The sequence below is a fragment of the Homarus americanus genome, unplaced genomic scaffold (assembly GCF_018991925.1).
Source record: "Homarus americanus isolate GMGI-L3 unplaced genomic scaffold, GMGI_Hamer_2.0 scaffold19318, whole genome shotgun sequence".
Lineage (NCBI taxonomy): Eukaryota > Metazoa > Arthropoda > Malacostraca > Decapoda > Nephropidae > Homarus > Homarus americanus.
In genome coordinates, this window is record NW_024732238.1 from 4,404,831 (window position 1) to 4,428,639 (window position 23,809).

The window sequence follows — 23,809 nt, forward strand, 5'->3', positions numbered from 1 at the left end:
TTAATGAATTAGCTCCCATAAGGATTTTCAGTTCCATTAGCGAACAAAACTTTGATTAACGACAACCTTACGAGAAACACGCTTTGTTGTGCGCATCAGCTGATCGGCTAGTCCACCAATACAGTAATTGGTTCTATGTTTACATTCGTTTCCAGTGGAGTAAATATCAAGAAAGTTGTACTCTTGAATATTTCTGCATTTTGTATATTAAAATTATTGGTCATTCTGTAATTAATTTAACATATTGATAATATATACAGTACAGGGAACAGTTTTTGTGTGCCCTTCAGCAGATCGAGTCACCCACCAAAGCTTCTCAGTTTAACTTTGTTTCCAGTGGAGTGAACATCGAGTTTGTTGGTCTCTTGAATATTTTTGCATTTTTACATCAAAATTATTGGTAATTCTGAAATTTAGTTAACATATTGATAATATACAGTGCAGAAATTATTATGCAACATGAAGAAGGCATTAGAACCAATGCACTCTGTAAAGAATATGGCATGTCATCACCAATTGCCTCTACAATCAGCTGTTTGATATGTAAACAAAGCTGCCGGGAATGCGACATACACACCACAAAGTAGATTAAAATACAATATTCTATTGTTTTTTATTTATTATTGTACAGTACTGTATTTAGTTTATATTTAATGTTTCTTTAATTCTATTACTGGTATACAGTACTTTGTATGTACTTTTTCTGTGAGTTGGAACCAATTACCCAATATCCCATTGAAATAATATTCAGTTCACAAAATTTTCGGTTAACAACCGACTCTATGGAACCAATTGTGTTTGTTAATTGAGGGGCCACTGTATTGTTATCCTAAGCCCCCTTAAAGGTCCTCAAGTTTATTGTAGTGGTTTAGACAATACTGTAACTATGGGTTGCCAACTTCTAAGGTTGGGAAAAGATCTTCTACACAAGTTGTTTTAATTGAAACAATGGAAAAAAATTCTTCATTATTACCTTAGCATGAACTTACAGATCTGAATGTTTTTTAAAACATTTTTTCAGATGAGAGTGTAATCATTATTTAGTTTGTCCAACCATTTAATATTTGGTGTCTGGTCCATAATTTCTTAACCAATGGAAGAATTACAATGAAACTTTGCACATACAAACTTTAAATTAAAATTTTTACACCTTAAATTCTGGGTAATAGAACTAAAGTCAAGGTTGTGGAAAGATTAATGTAGGAATGGCTAGCCTTGTTTGTTTCCTGTCTTCAGGTCAGGGAACATCAGTCAGTGTTGCTAACCTCTTCCCTCTAGTTTTTATCCCTGTTTACACCGACGGCTCTAAGTCCGATGCAAGGGTGGGTTTTGGGATAGTCTTTCCCACGTAAGAAACGACAGAGGCAAATTTTTAGAATATCCCCGAATAAATGAAAAATTTTCAGTAACTTTTTTGGTTCAGACCACTGATACCAACTTGTCATCGCCAGGCTCCACAGTGTTACAGTGGCTTGTACTGTATAGTACTGTACGTATATGGTAAGTAAGGAAGATATTTACTGTAGTGTTAATTGGAATATGTTATGCTAGATAATGTTTTCCTACCTTGTAAACTGTTCCTATATGTGTAAAACATTGTATCTTGGGAATGAATTAAATTTTTGACCTACTGTACATGAACCAAATGCTATACAGTATTTCCTATAGGAAGTCGACTTCAAATACTGTACTGTAATGTATTAACAAATTATGCAATTTCAACCAATTTTTATACTTAACCTTGGCAATTTACAGATGTTACTGCATAACCATATCCTGTTTGGCTTTTCATAAAAACTCCTAGGATTTTACAAATATTAAAAAAAAAAGAGAGGAAGATAGTACTCACCCTATCTCAACCTGAGTGTGATACGCCACGCCGGGATCAAGTAGCTAATGCTCGGGGTTGACTAGAAACTGTTCACTTTGGGAGTCACTTTGTGGCTATTACCATCCTTCCCCTTCACTCCTTAAAAATAAAGAGGGAGAATTATCTTACAGTAATTTTCTGATGTCTTAATTTTTTGTAAAATATAAATTAAAATACTGCATACTGTACAGTACATATACAGTATTTATGTGTGTGTGCACCATGTGTATTGAAAGAGGAGGGAAAAAAAATGGTACACTGAGTACTTTACAGTGGGGTAATGGACTACAAGCTGCAAAGATTAGTAATACAGTCAGTCCTCGACTTAAGACGGGGTTAGGGACCGACGACCAAGTCGTAAGTCGAAAATAATACATAGAAAATCTAAAATTAAATATGGTACAGTAAAAGTAATCACTAATGAAAAATGAATAAAATGTTACTGTGCACTTTTCTTAATGTAGTCAGCTGAATGCACACGGGGCCTCAATAATTTTTTAATTAAACATGGAGACTACATTAATTGGATGAAGCAGAGGAGGAGACGGCTGGGTGGGTCATCAATTTCGCTTTCTTCAGACAGGCTAACATACTTGCTTGTTGAAGGTATTGGGTCATCTTTAGGGAGTGAAGAGGCAGCAGTGGTGGGGCGTGAGGAGACAGCAGTGGGGGACTTCTTAAAATATATTCCAATTTAGACTGCACAGTTTGCCTTTTATTTTCATTGTAAATCTCCCTGTAGCAAGCAAGTGCCTCTTGGATCAGTCTGTCAACTTTTGCAAAACGCTCAACATTTTGATCCATTTCTTCAAACATTTGCATCCCCTTATTAATAGTAGCAAATGCCTCTGCCTTGTCCTTCAAAATTTTTGATATCGTCGAGCGAGAGAAGCCAAGGTCGCGTGAAATGGTTGCTACTGTTTTTCCATTTTCATATTGCATTATTATTTTCATTTTCATCTCAAAAGTAATTGACTCTCTCTTTTTCTTCTGAGCACCACAAGAACTCTCCTTTTACGCTTGCCAGTCATTTTAAAGGGAATTAGAAACGAAAATTTTGTCAGTACACAGCGCGATCACTAACACCAACAACAGCCAAACACCAATTGAGCGGGCTACGGCGTGGATGCTGTACACCACGAGGCGACCCAGCCCACGCCACGATGTCGTATGGGACGGAAATGTTTCGGTACAAGAAAATACGTACGTAATTGGAATTTTTTTTTATACTACTGAGGCGGTCTTATGTCCGGGTGTTTGTAAGTTGAGGAGTACCTGTACTGTACTGTAATATGTCAACAAAACTATGCTATTAAGGTTTATCTGTACTATATATGGACTGAATGGAGGGAAATAAGTTATAACACAATCTGTTATTTACATTTTATTTAAAACAAATGTAAAATATTTATAAATATATGCATCAAGATACGGGTACCAACTATGCAATTTTCATACACTAATAAGAAGAATTATGAAAATATAGACTATGCCTTTATCAGGAGAGCTGCCCGTGATATGGCCTGGTGATGGGTAGTCATAAGGTAGGTTCCCAGCTCCCATGAATAGGTATGACATGATCATGTGATCTCAAGGGAGAAAAAGGTCACATTCCAAACTTACCGTCCATACACCAGTGACACTCATTATGGATTCAGAAGACAAAAATCCCCAATATCAAGTTTTAATGCCATTTAATGGATCCTTTATTCTATATTGAGAAACACACCTTATTTTTCTCAAATTAGTGAAGCATCAGTTCAGACCAGACCACTGAATCATGGACACAACTCAACTGTAACAAATAATAATTATGATGTAATTTAACCTTGATCCACCAAAGACACATTGCTACAGGTTTCAGTAAGTTACTGTGAATGGCTGAAAGAAATTGTTCACAATGAATCTTGAAAGCCAGACATATATTGGTGTTATTGCTTACCTTATTTATGAATACCAATGACATCAATGGTTAGACTCGTAAATTTAGCACTACCAACTGAGTTCTTAGGCTCACTAAGGAGAGAGAAATATTCTCACTAAGTTACAGAACTGTTTTGCCTTCTCAGAGCCTCTACAACACAATAAAGGAATGGGTTATTTCCTAGTAATCTACCAGTACTGTACAAATAAATCTATACTGTACTCAATCAAGTCTATTACCAAGTTGAAGTGATGACTTCCTTACAACGAGCACATAAATCCTCTCTATGTTCAGCTGTAAATTTCCAGCATCTTAAGCACTTGTTTCCAATGGAGTCTAATACTTCTAAAGAGAATTCTTCTGTGTCACCTGAAATGCAATAAAATAAAAATTAAACTGATTTAAGTTTAAATAAAAATAGAGAAAAGTGCTCCAGAAACATATTGCACACTATAAAACATGTCAAGCTGTACTGTACCAATGAAAAAGTTTTAAGTTTTGCCCCAATTATGTTGTTCTCAAAAGATTAACATAACCATAGTCTGTTCATTCAAACTTTGCTACTGAGGCCTAGGATCAGTTTGTAGTACAGCAGCAGATTGGCTGGCAGATGGACATGGAGAGTTACTACAGTTCTTCAGTATTTAATCTATCATATTTATATTGATCACAGTAGATATTCTGATGAAATTTCACATGACTATTTAACACTAAATAAAGTACATTCATCCTTTCTCATGTAGTTAACTAAATAAAGTACATTCATCCTTTCTCAGGTAGTTAACTCTAGCCCATACTAATAATTTACAGTAATAAATAATCAATATGATACAATATTACATCACAAACCTTCACTGGGTAGTAAAATTACTCTTGAAACCCGAAGTAGTTCAGTTAATCCTGAGTCTGTTGTGTCTGTACTTGTTTGCATCAGCTGTGGAAGAAAATATTGCAATTGGTTAGTCCTGTAAAATGAATTCTCTCTATTTAAAAACAAAACAAAAAACAGTACAGTACCCGGTAGTCATAAGCGCTGACAAAATTATTAGGAGCACTACTCTGGGAGAACAATGGATGCTAACCACTAGTGTACACACCCAAGGGCTATCCCATACAAACAAGGGAAGTAGCTGCAAAACAGTGATGATGAGGGACTGACAGCAGAGTAATTTTAATAACTTTATGAACTCTTAGGTGGTCATAACATTACTAAACAGAATCAAGGGGTCATGAACCCATTCTCACACTAATACTGTACCTCCATCTGTGCTGTCATAAGTCTTCCTTATCAATCTATCACCTGCTTTGTATTCCACATACACATAAAACTTTAGTTATATTTCATACATTTGTCTCCCCAAAGATTTGTTTTATAAAATAATGCAAAGAAAAATTTTATTTGAAATTTAAAGCCTTTCAAGGAAGGTGTTTCAATGCCAATAATGTAATTAACTTCCTGTAGTTGCAACTGGCAGCTGGAAAAAGTTGTACAGTTTAAAACTTTAAAAAGAAACAAACAATGATGCAACTCACTCTGAGAGACTGAAGCATGTTGCCACCAGCAGTCAGTTTGACATGCAGCTTCAGGGGATCTATGGCTGAAATGCTTCGATAAAGCTCATCACGAACTGTTAAGCACTGTTCAATGTTCCTGGCCAGCTCTGGCTGATTCCACAAAGAGGGAGCACCACTTGTCGTCTGTTGGAATACACACCAGTCTGGAAAGATATTTTTTCTTGTCATAATAAATGTAGTCTTAATATTGTCTCAAGCCAGCTTTGGGCATATCAACAGCAACATGTCTAATTACTATACAGTACAGCATGGAAAAGCAGTTTACAATATATGCATTACCACCGTATGTGCACATCATCAGAACAGTGTGCAACTTAAAAACATAACACACACCACCAATCAGCTGTGTCCTGTGAGATGACTTTGCATGTTGCCATTGTTATATGTAAAAAACTATATAAGTTGTGGGAAAATAATTTCATCACTAATGTGATCTAAAAATAAAGAAAATATCACAAATGACTGTAAAATAAGAAAAAATTAAGAACATTGTGTTCATTTTCTGTGAGAAGTGAACATGTCTGTCGAGCCAGTGGGTAGTCATCAATAGTGCATCTGGCAACTTGTCTAGTTAGGCCTATTTCAGTTTCACCCAATGGATACGGCAGGTTACCCTAAGCTGCATAAAATTGTCTGGCTGTTGCCAAAATAAAAACAGTAAGTGCGGGAATTGCAGCAAGGGGGTTAACTGAGATAGGTTTCAAACCCAAAACTGAAACATGTGCATTATAGGTTGTGTAATGTGAGAGGAAGTGAATGTGTAGTGGATATGATGTTGATATGTAGTGAAGATGATGATGGTGGGTAATGGAGATTATGTGTGTGTGTGTAGTGGAGATGATGTGGATGTTTAGAAGAGTTGAATGTCAGTACAGTATAATCCTCTTTAACAATTCTGATGGCCTTCAGACAAAATTCCATTTAATTTCTTAAGCTGTAAGCTGAGCCCTAATATTCCAAATTTTCACAACTGTGCAATGTCTCAAGTTGTAGGATCTTATTCTAGAACATAACTTACTCTGTATACATGGGCAGATATGATATGTATTTCAATCACCTTTATTACTATGGTGGTGTAAAGCAACTTCCTCAGTCAAGTGTGGCAGAACAGGAGCAAGGGACAGCAACAGATGATGAAGTAAGTGATGAAGCACCAACAACGCAGACATACGTTTATTTCCTGTCCGTGACTCACAGTAAAGTCTGAAATAGACGGGAGTTACACAGATCAATCGGTTTTCGATATGAAGCTTTCTACTGTGGTTTTGTCTGATACAATGGTAATGTGGGAGAGTGGAAAAAAAATTATACCTGTGCTTGTATTCGAGTTCTTAGATGTTATGATAGAAAATAAATATGTGGGAAGAACACCTACAAGTACAGTAGAAGTGGCAGGAAAATGACAAAAGTAAGGCTGAAGGATAGAGAAAAAATTTATCTATGGATGAGGGTTGGTGTGGATGAGTATGTGGTGTTACTGTGTGTGTTGTTTAATGATAATTTGTCTTTATATGAGATGGTGGCTCGGAGAACGTGATGTGATATTGATATAGATGCAACTGATATGAACAGTAAATAAACAAAATTATTTGATGAACAGAAGATATTCAAGACCGAGTACAGTACTTATAAAAAGACAAAAGTAAGGACATTATAAAGTATATAAATAGTTAAAGTATAAATTAAATCATGTAAAATACTAAACACCAAATTACTTTCATTGGAACATAAAATTACTATACTGTACCTGTCTTTTATTATTGAGATGTAGAGCCCAGAGATGTTTGAGTTAATGAAGGCAATAGAGGCTGCAGTAACTCGATGATAGAGGAACTTCTCATAATACTCCCATATCTGATACACAAGAGAAATGAGGTACACAATATACCACATACAGTTGTGAATATTGGAGGAATGAAGAGTTGAAGGTGTCCTGTCAGCCTTAGTGAAAGGGTAGTGTGTGGAATGTGTAAGAAATATGCATGAAAGGGTGGGTGCTTATTCTGAGTTTGTGTGTGGATGCATAGCTATAAGTTTCCTAACACCATTAACATCAAATATTAGAGTAGCAGAAATTAATAATTCCTGAAGCATAGTAACATTTATAAGAAATGACTGGGTAATTAATGATAATACAAGGACTATATTGGGAGTCAAGTAGTCCTTACAATAATGCATGAATATAGCTATACTGTACTAAGATGGAGCTATGAAGGTATGAGAAGAGAGTCAGAGTGGATTGGAGATGAACTGAGAAATAATTGAGTTGTTCACATATAGTATGGGTATAAATGAGGGATAATACTGTGTCACTTAATTATGGAAGGAAGTGAGACAACCGATGAATCGGTGAACAACAAGTACATTGGTCCCTCGGTTAACAAACACAATTCGTTCCGCAGAGTCGTTCGTTAACCAAAAATTTTGTTCACCTAATATTATTTTAATGGGATATTGGGTAATTGGTTCCAACTCACAGAAAAAGTACATACAAAGTACTGTATACCAGTAATAGAATTAACGAAACATTAAATATAAACTAAATACAGTACTGTACTGTACAGTATAATGTACAATAAATAAAATACAATAGAATACTGTATTTTAACTTACTTTGAGGTGTGTATGTCATATTACCGGCAGCTTTGCTTACACATCAAACAGCTGATTGTAGAGGCAGTCGGTGATGACATGCCATATTCTTTACAGAGTGCATTGGTTCTAATGCCTTCTTCATGTTTCATAATAATTTCTGTACTGTATATGATCAATATATTAACTAAATTTCAGAATGACCAATAATTTTGATGTAAAAATGAAAACAATATTCAAGAGACCAACAAAATCGATGTTCACTTCACTGGAAACAAAGTTAAACTGAGAAGAGTTGTTGGGTGATTCAATCAGCTGAAGGGCGCACAAAAACTGTTCCCTGTACTGTCTATATTATCAATACATGAACTAAATTTCAGAATGACCCATAATTTTTATATAAAAAATGCAGAAATATTCAAGAGACCAACTTTCGTGGAAACGAATGTAAACATAGAACCAATTACTCTATTGGCGGACTAGCCGATCAGCTGATACGCACAACAAAACATGTTTGTCGTAAGGATTTCGTTAATCAAAGTTTTGTTTGTTAATCGAACTGAAAATCCTTATGGGAGCTAATTCGTTAACCGAAATTTCGTTAATCGAACCGTTCGTTAACCGAGGGACCACTGTAATTATATATAAGATGTTCAGGTATGATGGAAATCCTAATTCACTTTTTCACTCTCAACATTACCTGAAGGTGAGTGAGGGAGATTTTGTGCAATTTTTCACAAGTACTGTATACAGGTACAGTATTTCCTCTATATCGAAATCAATGGTGAGCAGCCAGTTTGATGTAGGGAGTTTTTCAGTATAAAATAAATCTGAAAAACTCATTCAACACCAATCTTTGTTCAGTACATGAGAAAAAGTATGGTATTTTTTGTCCAGATAAATTGTCACAAGACCAGAGGGGGAATTTTCCGTTCGGTCCAACCAGCAACCTGCCTTTCCTACATTTCTATCTGTCAGCATCTATGATGTTTTTTTCCCAATGGAAATCCCTACACTTGTGAGGATGGAAACATGAACTTTTCTAAAACTTTGACCATTAACTATTCTTATGTCTTCAAGATCTGAACTAAATATTGAAGTTTTTCTGAATAAATTTATATGTAACTAAATTTTATGGTATACAGTACTTACTTTTTCAGTATGTTCATGTATTAGATGTAGCATATACTGATCCACAGGCCTGAGGTCAGCAACAGGCAGACTGTGTTCACAAGGATTATAGTCCCCCAGTGAAGCTAGGAGAAACCTCAGCACTGCTCGCACTTTCTGCACACTCTCCTTGCTTTGATCTAGGATTCGTTTTCCAATAGTCATGTTGGCATGGTTTGTTGAGTGGCTTGCAACCCACCATCTTAAACATTAGAAAATATTTTCAAATCAATGCTATTTGCAACTAAATACGAGCCATCACTAGATATTATTATTTTTTTTACCAGGAACTGGCATTATCTTAGGATATCAGTTTAGTGGACAACAAAAAGTAATCTGCAACAAGATTTACCTTAAAACATCAGATCCATAGACTGGGTCTTTTTGAAGATTCTTCCCTCCATCTGTAACAATTTCTGGGTCCACAACATTCCCTAAAGATTTGCTCATCTTATTCCCAGCTTCATCAAGTGTGAAGCCATGGACATAGAGTTTTCTGGAAGAAAACAAGCTATATAAGAAAAGCTCAAGGATGAGTGATCTTCACCTTCAACTTTCATATTTTTAGGTTTGTACAGTATATATCACTTAAGCCAATTCCCAAATAATATATGGAGAAGATGCAATGTGTACAACAAATGCCATACAATTAAGTGATCTGCAGAGACTGCATAAGAAAAAATACCCTTTCCTCAGTAGCTACACATGACATTTACAGTATCCCTCAGTCATTTACAACTTGTATGTGATGAGTGTCTTCCCTCACTATTTAATCACTGAATGAAGCCTTTTTGACTTTTACTTTTAACCAGGGCCAGATTAACCATAAAGCCATCGAGTTTTTGCCTTGATTTGTGTTTCTTAAACTTAAATCTTTGTCACAATTTCACAACATGGATGAATGAATATTTCCATTTGTTTGAAGATGTAATGAATTATTTGCAAAATACAGTATACTGTACATTACATATGGTAGTACATATCTATATAGGCCCTTCCCTCTTATCAGCCTTAGGCCCCTCTCAACCTTAATCTGGGGGCCCTGCTTTTAACTCACATTGTTCACTCTCTCAGTACACTCACATACTATTAAAAAAAACACTAACTTGTAAGGAGCTTTTCCCGTGGCTGCTACAGAAGTGAGGAGGGATGATTGAAACCATCCATTGAACTGATCCACACCTTCAAGGTATAAGTCAGCTGAGGGGCCACCCAGGACACTGTGCCATGATGATCCCGAGTCAAACCAGATATCCAGGATATCCATACCCTGCAGGGACGACAGTTTTGCGTTGAGAATCATGCTATTTATTAGTAAACTAACTCAACACTTATTTAAACCAACTGACTAAACACTTATTAACACCAATGTTGATTTGATTGATATGCATTTATTTAATAAAGATTCATACAGTGAAGCATACATATACTGTAAAAATATTTACCAAGGATAACACAAAGTATAAGTAAAACTCCAATGTGATCCTCCTAATGTTGCATCAAATTGGCTTTTCTTCATAATATTCCATAATTACCTTAGTGCATTTTGTAACTAGATTAATCCCATTACATGGTTTGTCTTAAACTTGATCTTCCTTATGACAACCATTTCATTTGAAGGCACAGTACCTGGGCAACTCAGTGAAGGAAAGAATGAAGTATCATATGTAAACAAACGATTAGTGTGAATTAAAAATAATATAGCAAAACAATGCAACGCTGTACACTCTTCACCTTAGTAGGTAGTTGTCTGCCTTGCTGCTTCATCTCCCTTACATATTCAGATGGCAGTAGCTTTTCCTCTGGAAGTTCCCACCAACTATCACATCCTTCTCTAAGTAACACCTCAGCTACATGTTCAATTATGCCTCTGAAATATAAGCCCTTGATCAGTCCATAAATATATACCAAACTGATACTGTAAAGAATCTACATTAAAAAACTCTGTAGAGTACAGGGTATTTTGATAATTTACAGATCCACAACCCACATTATATAAAATTAAGGTGAAGTTCATCAAGTTTTGGTCTGACATCATCTGACGGGTAACAAAGAAATCATGTAGACAGAACTCATTCAAATTAAAGGTTACCTATACAAATACAGAGTTAATAATATACCTGTACTATATAAATGACAAGGAGTAAATAATAAATTATTTAGCTACTACCAGTACTTAAGAACTATTCTTATAAGCATGTAATAAAGCCAGCTCACTTTATCCACAAATGTGAAATAAGTTATGTGACAATAACTCAATAAGTCATCATCCGTACCTTTCTACCACTGGAAGACCCGTTACAGCATCATAAAATACAGGGATAGGGACACCCCACACACGCTGACGAGATATACACCAATATGGTCGCCTTTCTAACTGCCCAGTCATCCCTGTTTGAATATTACTAGGTAGGATTGCCACTTGTTTCAGAGCTGCCTGGAAGAACCCAGTTACATATTAGAAAAAATCAGAAGATCAGCACCTATTCAGCTACTCTGCATCAGAGCAAAAAAAAAAAAGTTGTATTCTTTCTAGTCTTCTTAAATTCCAGTTACTCTGGCCCAAAAAATATATAATATGTTTTAGCATTATAGTATTGTATATTAGTCAAAACTCTGCATAAGTAATTAAGTAAACTAAATTTCTATACACAGCAAACTCTCACTAAATGTGTAAGACAATTATCTTAAGTATACTATTTAGTGCAGTTACAATTCAATTATTCATATATCTATAAATTTAAAGATCTTTTGTCCATAATACTGCTATTTACCATGAACCTAATCTAAAACACACTTACATAATCATTTAAAAATTTCCTTAAGAGAGGACAATGAATATTACTCAATAGTTTCATCACTTAAAGCTACTAGGACAACTAGGTGATGAAAGCCCAGTCATGGACAATACTGGGTAGCAAAACCTTTCATCTACACAAGTAGTTTGCATTTCCATTAGATTTTAATCATGTACATGTAATAGACCAAGTACCTAAGCTGTCAGCCTACTAACTTTATTGTTCTAAACATTATTGCCACTGAAGAGTTGAACCACTGTTGACACTCTCTCAACTGACAATAAACAAGCAACAAAACTTTTAGACAATATATCCTGTCTAATAAAGTCTATGAGATTCCAATACATATTGCACATGATAACCTACATACAGTACAGTAATAATGACACTACACTATCCCCATCATCTTACCAAAGCTTTTTTCTTCAACTGCTCAGTGTTCATGAACCATTGCTTTGATGCTCGAATAATTACTGGTTTCTTAGTTCTCCAATCATAAGGATATGAGTGAATGAAGTCTTCCTTTGACAACAAGATTGATGGACCTCCACAACCACTTGGCTCCGCTGTCAGAAACATGTAAGAATCATAAATCTATGTAACTCAAAAGACTATATACAAGCTATATAAACACATTAGTTTTCATTTTCCCCAAAAATGTCGTTTGACGTGAAAAATACACCTGACCTTATACCTTAGTTTTTGACACTTGGGGTAAAAAAAATTATTTTGTTTTAATTTCATACAAAGGTGTTTCTGTACTTGACATGCTGATTAAGGATCTGGGTTCACAATTTAAAAATTGAGTAATTAGTGTTAATTAATGACCCTTGAAGTAATTTAAGATACAGTATTTAAAATATTTAAAGTTAACTATGCTATGCCACTTTTAGAGTAAATGTGTTTTTTTCTTAACCCTGCTAATAAAGTGACTACAATATGTAAAAATTTAGATTTTTTGTTTAATCTTATAAGGTAATCCATGTGTGTACTGTATACTGTATATACTGTACAGTATTCCAAACTTCACAATTAGACTCACATAACAACTGGATGACAGCCTCATTGCCTTCATCCAAAACTCTTTTCCCCTCCAACTCTGGACCTAATTTGGCCTGATAGCGCCCTTTGTCATCTATATTACACTCCTGAAAAACAAAATATATGGACAGTAATGTACTGCATCGAAATGGCAAGAAATCAAATATTCTTTGATAAGATTTAAAAGACAATTTTGTGTGATCTCTTTATTTTCAAATTCAAATAATACAGCCCGCAAAGAATGGAACAGGAGTCTACATCAAGAAAACACTTACCCTATACAGTTAGGGCCCGCTGAATGAATAACCAACCAATGAGAATTTATTTCTTTTAATAAGTTTAGTGTTTTAGGGTAAGAAAAACTAATTGCCAAACTCCCATTCGATTTAATGAGCATAATTACTAAGGAACCAACTTGCATTATCATTCATGTTATGTCATTGGTTGAATGGCCAGCCAGGCTTGAGCAATTGTAGACTCATTTTCAATACAAGTACTGTACAGTATAGTACTCTTAGGTAAATTCAGCGGCAGGATAACCCAGCTTAGTTAGCCAGTGAGCCAGTACTAATCAAAGCTAATGATATCCATAAGTGAGGGTTTACAGTATTTATTTTCTAGATTACATATTACTCGTATTAAATTTTAACTGCCCCCAGGGAACCCCCTAAAATTTTTCATGTATTTATTGGAAAACCTTCCCATTAACAACTCACTGAGGTTCTAATATACAGTACAGTATAGTACTGTACCTGCAACCTGCACTACTCTACAACACTCTTACTCTCTCCATTGTGTAAGAGTTTCACTGACGATCAAAATTATCAGCATTGTTGCAATACCATAAGTTTCAAAAAGGTTTAGAGGTACAAAATAGGAAGAAGGAACATGAGAGAAATGCATGAGTTTAATCACAGTGCTTCCATATGATGTAAATGCTCTCTGAAAAACCTGAACACAAAACACACATCCTCTTGTACTTACCACTGTAAGTTTTTGTTCTAAAGCAACAAGAAAATCATCATGGCCATGTGCTGGGGCAGTATGAACAAGCCCTGTTCCTTTATTCATTGTAACATGGCTTCCTGGGACACATGGACACAGCCGGTCATTCAGAGGATGACGGTACTTCATATCAGACAATAATGAACCTATGATAAAAAGACAGCAAGGGATGAGGTGAAACATCAAATACTGTATATAAAATAGCACACTTATTAGTCCAGATACACACGAGGAATTAAATGTGAAAGTAAGGGTTCATCAAGGGTCTGTAAGGCTGTCACAGTCCATATTCATATTTTGCCGGTTTGATCAATCCAAAATACTCAGTTACTCATTTCCCACAAGCTTTATCATACAATAGAAATAATATCCCAGATTAAAAAAACCCTTGGATAACATAATGAATAAGATGTGGCAGAAAGAATTTTTAAGGGACATATCTCCTAAAGCAATCATTAAAGTACTATATACTGTACGTATTTGAATATGAACTTATCTGTACTCTCATCAGTAAAGTGAGGGCATAAGGAGGGAAAGTGATTTCATCAAATGTCATCTAGAACTTCCAAAAGTGTACTGTAATGTATCTCTAACTTGCACATACCTTTAAAGCTACACAGTGGAGTAATATCTTCACTAACTGTTTTTCTAAGCTCATGTAGAAGTTCTTCTGCCCAAATACAAGCAACTAATTGCTCCTTCCTTTTAACTAGCACCAAAGTATATAATTTTTCAGGAGAATAGCAGATGGCTTCATTGGCAGGCAGTGTCCAGGGGGTTGTTGTCCACACAACCACATGAACTTTTGGCTTCCCATATTCTATTAGCTTATCCTGTAATATATTGTGTACTACAGTATATTATACTGAATCTGCTTTGCACACACTATTTTTTTTCATCATTTACTTGAATAGATATATAAGAAAACTAACAAAATAACCAAATGTTTGATTGCTATTATGCAACAATTCTTTGATAACAAGCAAAGTTAAACCTATTATACTGTATATCACCCATAAAGTGTGTTGTAGTAATGATACCTAAACTTAGTCGACTTTCTAAGTCATATATATATATACAAATTAAAGGTAAAAAAAAAATTTGAGAAAAAATCACTGACTTCTGTACATAGGATACAAAACATACACTGTTTCACAAGATTACTGTTCCATTTTAGGAAAATGAATTCACACTGAAACTAATACTATACCTGTATGTATCTTTCTGAACCTGCTCATTATCACCTGTAACAATTAACTTTATAGGTTACAAACAGAAATTAAAAGGTGCTTTGGAAGAAAACCCTTACTGTACCTGTATAGAATGTGGTACATTACTAGCTGGTAAGGCAACATATACTGAGGGGCTGCAGTGTTGAGCATTATACTCCAGCTCTGCCTCAGCTAAAGAAGTTCCAGAAGATGGTGAAAAGTAGACAGGTTTGTAGTCCTGAAAATGTGACATCAAGTAGAATATTAAATGCTCATACTTTATACTTATAAAAGCTTAAGCTAATAAATTACTTGAAGTTTCAGTATCTCTGGTCAGCTCTGTTCAATACTTCATTCAGTTGTACATCTCCTAAAAATATGCTTACATAAACAGCATCATTCACCTGGTAGATATAGCCATTTTCATACAGCTGAGCGAAGAGCTGCAGCTGTCTACTGATATACTCAGGATTGAAGGTGCAGTAAACATTGTTCCAATTTGCCAAAACTCCCCAGCGCTCAAATGCTGAACGCTGAATGTTTATAGCTTCTTCTGCAAACTTTTTAGCTGGAATATAAGAATATAACTGGTCAGTTATTCAATAATACACATGAATTCAATCATAACCTTACATGTCAATAATAGTCACCCATACATTCTTGAGCAGTACAGTATAAATAGGACATAAACAACATGCGAGCATATCGTCAAGCAGACAGGGTCTAATAGGATAACTAAACATCTTGACAATTACATATGTTGCAGAAGTAAGAGTAAATTACAGGAGTATGTTCGTTCTAGACTCTGGCCAACCTGCAGTACAGTAGGATCAGGCTGAAAACAGTAAGAAAATTACTTACCAGTTGCTCTAATTTGAATAGGATCGTTTTTATCCAGTTTTTCTTTGCTCCTTTTCCCCTTTCTTCTTTGCTGAAGAGCCTTCAATTCAATGGGAAGACCATGGCAGTCCCAGCCAGGAATATAATTCACCTTATAACCTCTCAGAAGCTTATGGCGTACTGTTATATCCTTGAGAATCTGGGGGATATAAACAGGGTGTTAAAAAAGGAGAGACAATATATACTAAACAAACTGATTATGGAAAGGAGCTCCATCAAATATTAGTATCCTCAGAGTATCAACTGTAACAAGTACAGTACAATACATATCTAGCTGATCACCCTCTCAGGTTTATACTATACTGTAGTACAGCAAATTATTGTACAGTACAACAAATTTTGCTTCCCTTTCTACTTAACATTTGAAAATTCTGTTCCAAGAAAGTTCAAGTTTGTATAGATACCCAATTACACCTGGTTATACCAGGATTGATTTGGTGACCTTGATAGGAGTTGTGGTTGTATACACTCAGTTGCTGCACCCATTGTAACAAATATAAGCTTACATACAGTATACTGTACAGTACAGTATATACCTGTACTGTACAGTATACAGTACAGTACCAGGACATACATATATTTTTTTCAAATCATATACAATACAGTACTGTGTATATATATATTTCCTCTTGTTAATTGCTACATTAGTGATAAAGACTGTAAACAAATTACAGTAGCTTAAAATTAAAGACAAACCTTGTTAACAGCATGACCAATATGAGGTCGTCCATTGGCATAAGGAGGACCATCATGCAAAACAAACTCCTGTGCTCTCTTCTGTCTTCTCTGCCACTCATACAGGGAGCTAAAATTTGCAGCCTGTAAGAATAACAGCACATGTAAATTTATCATATCTTGTATTATAATAAGAAAAGAGCAGATTACTTCTGACTAAAATTCTTAGAAAGGCACAATTTTCTACATCATTTTCTTTTAAACAAGAATTATCAAGTACTGTAGTCACTGGCTATGTTAATCAACACTTGAAGAAATATCCCCCAAATGACAAAATACAGAACAGTACAGTATTAGTCAAGCTAACTATGGTGGCTACTGGGCTGACTAAATGCAGCCAAATGAGGGTCTGATTTTGAAATACCATTTTGTAACCAGAATGGATTAATGACTCATGTACAGTACTACACTATGTCAACAAGCTTGTGGGTCTGACTGCAGTATTGCCAAGGTCCCTCCTCCAGTTGTGTGCTTGTCTATTCTCTTGTTTAATCGGACAAATATAACAGATATCAGAAGCATGACTTTTGACGGCTGCCTTCCTATTGTATTTTCATTGCATTGATACCTTGTACTGTTGTAACAGTCTCAACTCTTAAAAAAAATTATCTTGGCTTAAGCATTTTATATCAAACACAGTCCAGGGATATATTACTGTATCCCCAATGATAAGTTGATGAGTTCTGTTACCTAGGAGACATGATCAGTGCTAGAGGTGATGCTGGATGATTTTTGAGTTCCACCGTGATTTTACACCCATGTACAGTATATAGAAGTAGTTAAGCAACTAAATTTTTTAGGGCTACATTTTGGTACTGTGGTTCTTGATTTGATTCTCCTCTTCACTTAGAGATGCTGATATGGTCACCAAACACTAACCAAACCAAACAAATTTTAAGAATTGTTGTTATGCTTGTTTAACCTACATGTTCAACCTACATGCCATCAATAAGATAAATATAATATGGCGTCAGATGTCGTTTAGTGGTGCCACGTCTGTTTCCTGAAGCCAAAGAAATTGTCGATTTCATGACGTAAAATGAACATTTATCCGATACTTCAACTTCATCGTCTTCATTGCTGATCTGCTTATTATAGCCGCTTAGGCGGTCGCTAACGTTTTATTAGGCACTGTTGGCAAGTACTGGGCACAACTGTCCTAGACTATAATCCCAACAGTGGAACATTTAGCTTAGGGGACACTTTGACTTAACTCAATAAGCCATTTTTTGTAAACCTGTACAGTATATTGCAGTTTCATAAGTAAAGGATGTCCTCATCCTACATCTTTACCATGTAGTACATTAACCATTATGTAAAATAGAACATATCAAAAACTTACCTCTTGTATGTGCTTTTCATTGTGTACTCTTTTGACTCCCTCTACACGAAGAGGCAGAGTGGTGAACGGCAGCAGGACAGTCGACCCGTATTTGTTCCTTGCTGGCGATTCTGATGACTGACCTTCTTTTCCACACACAGATGAGGTAAAGGCGAATCTCTGTTGAACATGAAATAACAACCAGTTGATATTCCGTGTGTGAAGTAAGGTGTCACCGGCCACACTGTTACGAAGTTGCCGCATCTCAAACACCTTCAGGCTCAGGCTCAGGGTACTCACAAGGTGCGTCCAGATACTACACTTATTTACTCAGAAATAATTTTGAAGAACAGTTCCCATTCGCTTTAAAAAATTGTGATCCAAAAAAATATGGCAAAAATCTGTTTTTATGATATTTGTACAAAAAAAATTAAAAAACAAGTTTTTGAGCCTAGATTGCTAATTTATTTGATGGTTTTATTTACAAATTCAGTAGAATTTGTCTTTGTTGTTGTTAATTTTGTATTAGATACTAGTTAGCAAATATTGAAAGATAATTCAGGAATTAATATCAACATGGAACTAGTCCATTTTATTCCGTATTGATTTGTTAAATATCACATACTGTATCTCTGTTTCTTGTCCTCGTGGTTTTAATGTGGAAATATCACAATTATCAAGAGTTTGAAAGGAGTTTTATATATCTGACTATAAATGAGTAAATAAACATGATGAATGAATTAATTGATAAACATATATAATCTTTTTTAGCAAAGTTAAATTCCAAGTTAGGTTTCACTCATCGCAGTTTCTCACATCCAGAGCCTTACTTGGGATGGAATACGGCCTCTCGTGCTCCAGGTAGAAACAATATTGTTCATAGTTCTCTCTTGATTCTGCTGTATAATGATATATTGACCCATTATTTCCAACTAACGAAAACTTGTATAAAATATCTTATCATGAATATGGGGCATTGCATAGGAATATCAGGACGGTAAGCTTACAACGTTATTTTGAGATCTTAATGATGCAACGATGATATAATTCTGATCCCGATACAGGGATATGATAATACAGTACTGTACTCCAATTAGCATAAGTGAATGGCAGTACAAAATGATCTTGAGTGTATGGTATGCTGTAGTTACCTTGAGTGAATGGTAATTTACCTTACTTTATCCTCTTTGCCACTGATCGCCCCCTTAGCCGCTTGGGCTGGAGTGAAAGGCATTATAGCTCTGCCTTTCTTCTTTCAGATAGTCTGATGTGGTGATGTTCAGAAACATGAAGAATTAAGAATTAGCTACAGCCAACATTAACTAATTTGGTAAATATTAAGCTATACCTTCAGTATGTTACGGGCATTTAGTCGCAGTTGTCACCGCGCATTATTGTGTGGGACACACCGATATGGCACTCCAAGTGTGGGGGCAGGAAGACAGCTCCATGGTGAGGTGCAAAGGCATAGAAGCCTTGTACAGATTAAGGGGACAGAGGCAGGTGAATTCCTCCAAGGTCTCATCACAAATGACATAAATCATCTCCAAGAGGGAGCCACAAGTATGTATGCTATGCTGCTAAATACTCAGGGAAGAGTACTCTTTGATACCATAGTGTACCGAAAAGATCAGAAAAATTTCCTCGTTGAATGTGATGCAGATAAAGTAACCCAGTTAGTACGACACTTGAGAATGTACAGAGTGCGAAGGAAAATTGAAATTGATTCCATTGATAATGACTATCATGTTTGGTGTATATTTAATCCAAACTTAGATTTTAAGGACATTACTCAAGTGGACATGGAATCACTGTACTTAAATCCTAGAGCAGAATCTGAAGCTCTGCTGGAGTTGAAAGATAAAGTAGATGTCATAGTAACAAGAGATCCAAGAATGAAATATCTGGGTCATAGATTGATCATCCCATGTAATAGAACTATTAAGGATATTGTTCCTGACATTTTCTATAGCGAGGCAAAATTCAAAACTCTTCGTTACAGATTAGGAGTGGGTGAAGGTATGACAGAACTTCCATCTACCAAATGTCTTCCTTTGGAAGCCAACTGTGACTATCTTCATGGTGTTAGTTTCCACAAAGGTTGTTATATAGGACAAGAGCTAACTGCTAGAACCTTTCACACAGGTTTAGTGCGGAAAAGATATATGCCTCTAATATTCTCAGGAGATAGTACTGATGTGCCTTTTGATGCAAGTGTTGTGAATGATAAGGGAAAATCTGTTGGTAAAGTACGAGGTTGTGCAGGTCAATATGGCATTGGGCTTTTAAGAATTAACGAGTGTTTGGCTGCTAAGTCATTAATGGTTAATGATGTTCAAGTTCAGACATTTAGGCCAGCTTGGTGGCCATTTGAAGCCTCCAAAGAAAAGATGAGCTAAATCCTCAAGTGACTGTATAACCAAAATATATTAAGGTTGCTATATAGGATGGCTAAAACTTTTCACATGGGTGTATAGCATAAAGTTATTTGTCTCTAATATTCTCAGGTAATATTAGGGTCTTTATCACATGAGTATTGTTGTAGTCAAAGAAGTTGTGGTAAAATTAAGCTTTTGTTGAGTTGAGGAAATATGTTATACAAGGATAAAAGTTTGGTTTATAGTTAGAAACCTTGGTGATCCCTAAGGTACTGATGAAACAAATAAATTAGCTCTTATCAGGTACTGTACTATGAAATTTACCATAATGCATGCTTATCTCTTTCCAATGTTGAAATTAAGAGTTATGAAAATCTAGCTTTATGCTTTTGTTGTAGCATTGTAAGTGACATAACCAAAAATATTGAATGCTGAAATAACACAAGATTTAATCAAATGTCCTGTATATACTAATTTTATTGTTGTCAGTCTTGCTTATCTATGCAGCTCAGGACTGATGTTTGTAATAAATGATTCTGCAGGTACGGTATCTTCATCTTCTTTTTCTTGTTATATTATGTCCTTTAAACTGTTGTGATGAATATTGGCCTGTGTAGCCACTTCTAACATTGGTTGAGTTATGCACTGTATTGCCAATCTACAAACTTCATCTCCAAGTTAATGTTCACGACTGGATTTAGCCATTTTTAATGTTGTCCTCTGTGAACTTTCTTCAGAACAGTGAATCGCTTTTACTTAAAAGTCTTCTTGCCATCTGTAGCATTTGATTTGGCTGTGTCAGTTGCAATTACATTACTGTAATATTTTAAGATTAGCTCATCTTTTGACTTTTAAAATTTTAAGGCTACAAAATGCCATCTATTAACATTTCAGTACCAGGATGGCAAATCAGCACTGACAAAAGTAGATAAATCGTAATATGCACACAAAGTAAAAGATAGCATGAAATCTTTGATGCTTTTTTGTTTTATAAGGAATGGACAAAGTAACTCAGACTATCTCAGCTGTAATAGGAATACTGTACAACTATAAACTTTGCTTAGGGTCATCATAATAAGCACATAATTTTTTTTTTAATTTAAGAATCCTTACCTGTACTGTTAAAAATAGAATATAAATACATGATGAACCTTCTGAGGTTCCATGAACTTATGCTATTCTGTGGTCCATTCCAGCAGTTTACAATATATACACTGTATGCATCACATTTAATAGGGATAATCATACAGTTAAGCCTTAAGACATCGCTGGCATTTTTGGCAAGAGAGGGTTAATATTTTATTTTTATTGCTGTAACTTTATGGAAATTTGTTCTTGTACAATAAAATTTGCTGTTTCATTTAAGGCATTGTTTACTATATTAACCAAATGAAGTTAGGCTAGGTGAGGATAGTAATGATGGTGCATACCTATAATTTGTTAGCATTTATCTAGAGGATTGTTGTTAGACACCAGTTTGACCCCCCAAAAAAAAAAAAAAAAATATATATATATATATATATATATATATATATATAAGATGTTCATTATTATGGAATTACAGGTATCCCTATTTATTTGATACCTACCCATAGGTATGTGGTTGTTGTTCTGATTTTTTATTTCTTACCCAACAGATTATTGTATGTACGAAATCTGAGATGACAAGCTCTGAATAGGCAGTTGAAGAAGCCTATTTATTAAAAGTGAAATTGCCAAAATGACTCTATCATAAATTTCTGGCCACATTTATGGTTATGTGCACAGTATGGTATTCACAACTCCTGTTTGTATATTTCAAAGCAATATATGTCACCTGATTTCAGCCTTTTCTGTACAGTATAGTGTTGAAAAGCCAACATTGACATTTGAAGTGTGCTTAACACTATGGCAGGTGTATCTAGTGATGATAATTCTAAAAATGAAAAAGGTGGAACCTTTCGTTGTGAAGCTTGTGGTTTAACAGAATCCTATCATTATTACGGCCATAAGCCAGCATTTCACAAGGGGGTCACTTTCTTAGAAAATTGCTATTTACTGAGGGATCCCTTTCAAAGTGAGAGTCGAGGATCTTTTGTTCTTTTGGGAGGTGAATGTACTGCTTGTAGCCGTGTTGTGTGTCAGGACACTTCCTGCAGTATTTTCTACACCAAAAGGTTTTGTACTAGTTGTGCAAATGCCAACATTGAAGAGTTCCCCCCAGAGATGCACCAACGAATCAAAAAGGGAGTTCAAATTAATGCTCCGATAGATCATAAAAAATGATTGCGATGACTTGAGGAATATGAATTTCTTAAATGAGAAGTAATGTTCCTTTTGGTTTTCATCTACAGTATTTGTGCTTCTGTACATCATGTAACCAAGTTGGAAGGAAAACATTTACAGTACTTTTATTTGGTAGATCAGCAGTGCAATTTTTTCCTGGCTACACTGTACATTTAAAACCATATTTATACATATGACAACAATAAGCATTGTTCAGAGGTTAAAATTTTTGTGGATGTTACTCATACCTGTAGCTGTTATCTCCCATAAGTAAAGAAAGTTCTGTCTTCAGATTATAGCCTATTATTATTTTGAAGATCCCATTTCCAGTCATTAGAAAGTACAGGAGGCAACCCAGATGCACAGAAATTATATTGCTTTGTCCATCAAGGCAATCTTATTCATTCAGTCATTTGTTAAGTTTATGACATAGTTTTCAAGCACGGAATTACTGTTAAAGAAAATATTGTATTTTGGAAGGATTGTACGATTAATTTTCCACATGTATTATTTTTTTGTATGAAATTTATTTAAATAAAACTTTTCATTACAGAATCTTGTACTTCAATGCATTTTCAACTTTAAATCCTCATTCCCAACGTTTTGTAATGTTAATACTGTACCAGATATTTGTGCAACATTTACACTTGTTCATTGTCATGGCTGAATCTTGTGAAAATTAACTAACTACTGTATTATTAACATTGTTCATTTTTGGAAAGCTGGTAGTGAAGGAAACACAACTAAGAGATGGAGCTTTTTTCCTGATGTTTCATAACAAGAATTCTTGTGATGAAATGTCTGTAATAAAGCTCCATCTCTTAGTTGTGCTTCCTACACTCCCACACTACCTATTGTAATGTTTTGATTGAATTTTCAATTTATTTTACTTACTGTTTGTGATCTGTCATCCCTCTTTTGCTCCATGCCAATTATTTTAGACAGGAGTCCCTTCATATACCAGCCTGAAAATGGAACTAGATTTTATGAAGACATGAACTGATCTTGGCCACTAAATGAAAAT

At 35.1% G+C, this 23,809-nt stretch overlaps 2 protein-coding genes across 8 annotated transcripts; one reads left to right on the top strand and one right to left on the bottom strand.

Annotated features, from left to right (window-relative positions):
- Positions 1–1,832: 1,832 nt before the first annotated feature.
- On the bottom strand, positions 1,833–18,406 carry LOC121868340 (isoleucine--tRNA ligase, mitochondrial-like). 2 transcript variants are annotated; one of them, XM_042368839.1, is made up of 20 exons: positions 18,164–18,406; positions 16,783–16,905; positions 16,048–16,225; positions 15,591–15,754; positions 15,290–15,424; positions 14,580–14,808; positions 13,955–14,121; positions 12,972–13,077; positions 12,341–12,495; positions 11,408–11,568; positions 10,866–11,001; positions 10,238–10,401; positions 9,484–9,627; positions 9,114–9,333; positions 7,117–7,223; positions 6,427–6,572; positions 5,328–5,512; positions 4,644–4,728; positions 4,034–4,163; positions 1,833–1,969 (listed from the first exon to the last, which is right to left on the bottom strand). In XM_042368839.1, the coding sequence occupies exons 1-20, from the start codon at positions 18,404–18,406 to the stop codon at positions 1,948–1,950; spliced, it is 3,000 nt and encodes a 999-aa protein (XP_042224773.1). In that variant the 3' UTR covers positions 1,833–1,947. The 2 variants fall into 2 exon arrangements, with proteins under 2 accessions (XP_042224773.1, XP_042224774.1); XM_042368840.1 differs by lacking the exon at positions 1,833–1,969 and adding an exon at positions 3,269–3,665.
- LOC121868342 (putative transferase CAF17 homolog, mitochondrial) lies at positions 18,309–22,412 on the top strand. 6 transcript variants are annotated; one of them, XR_006089379.1, is made up of 3 exons: positions 18,752–19,003; positions 19,402–19,472; positions 22,158–22,412. XR_006089379.1 is itself a non-coding variant. In XM_042368845.1 (2 exons), exon 2 carries the CDS (start codon positions 19,498–19,500, stop codon positions 20,539–20,541), a length of 1,044 nt encoding a protein of 347 aa, XP_042224779.1. In that variant the 5' UTR covers positions 18,309–18,445; positions 19,402–19,497; the 3' UTR covers positions 20,542–21,885. The 6 variants fall into 6 exon arrangements, 4 of the variants coding, with proteins under 4 accessions (XP_042224779.1, XP_042224777.1, XP_042224778.1 ...); XR_006089378.1 differs by having other exon boundaries at positions 18,866–19,003; positions 19,402–21,062; XM_042368845.1 differs by lacking the exons at positions 18,752–19,003; positions 22,158–22,412 and adding an exon at positions 18,309–18,445 and having other exon boundaries at positions 19,402–21,885.
- Positions 22,413–23,809: the final 1,397 nt, after the last annotated feature.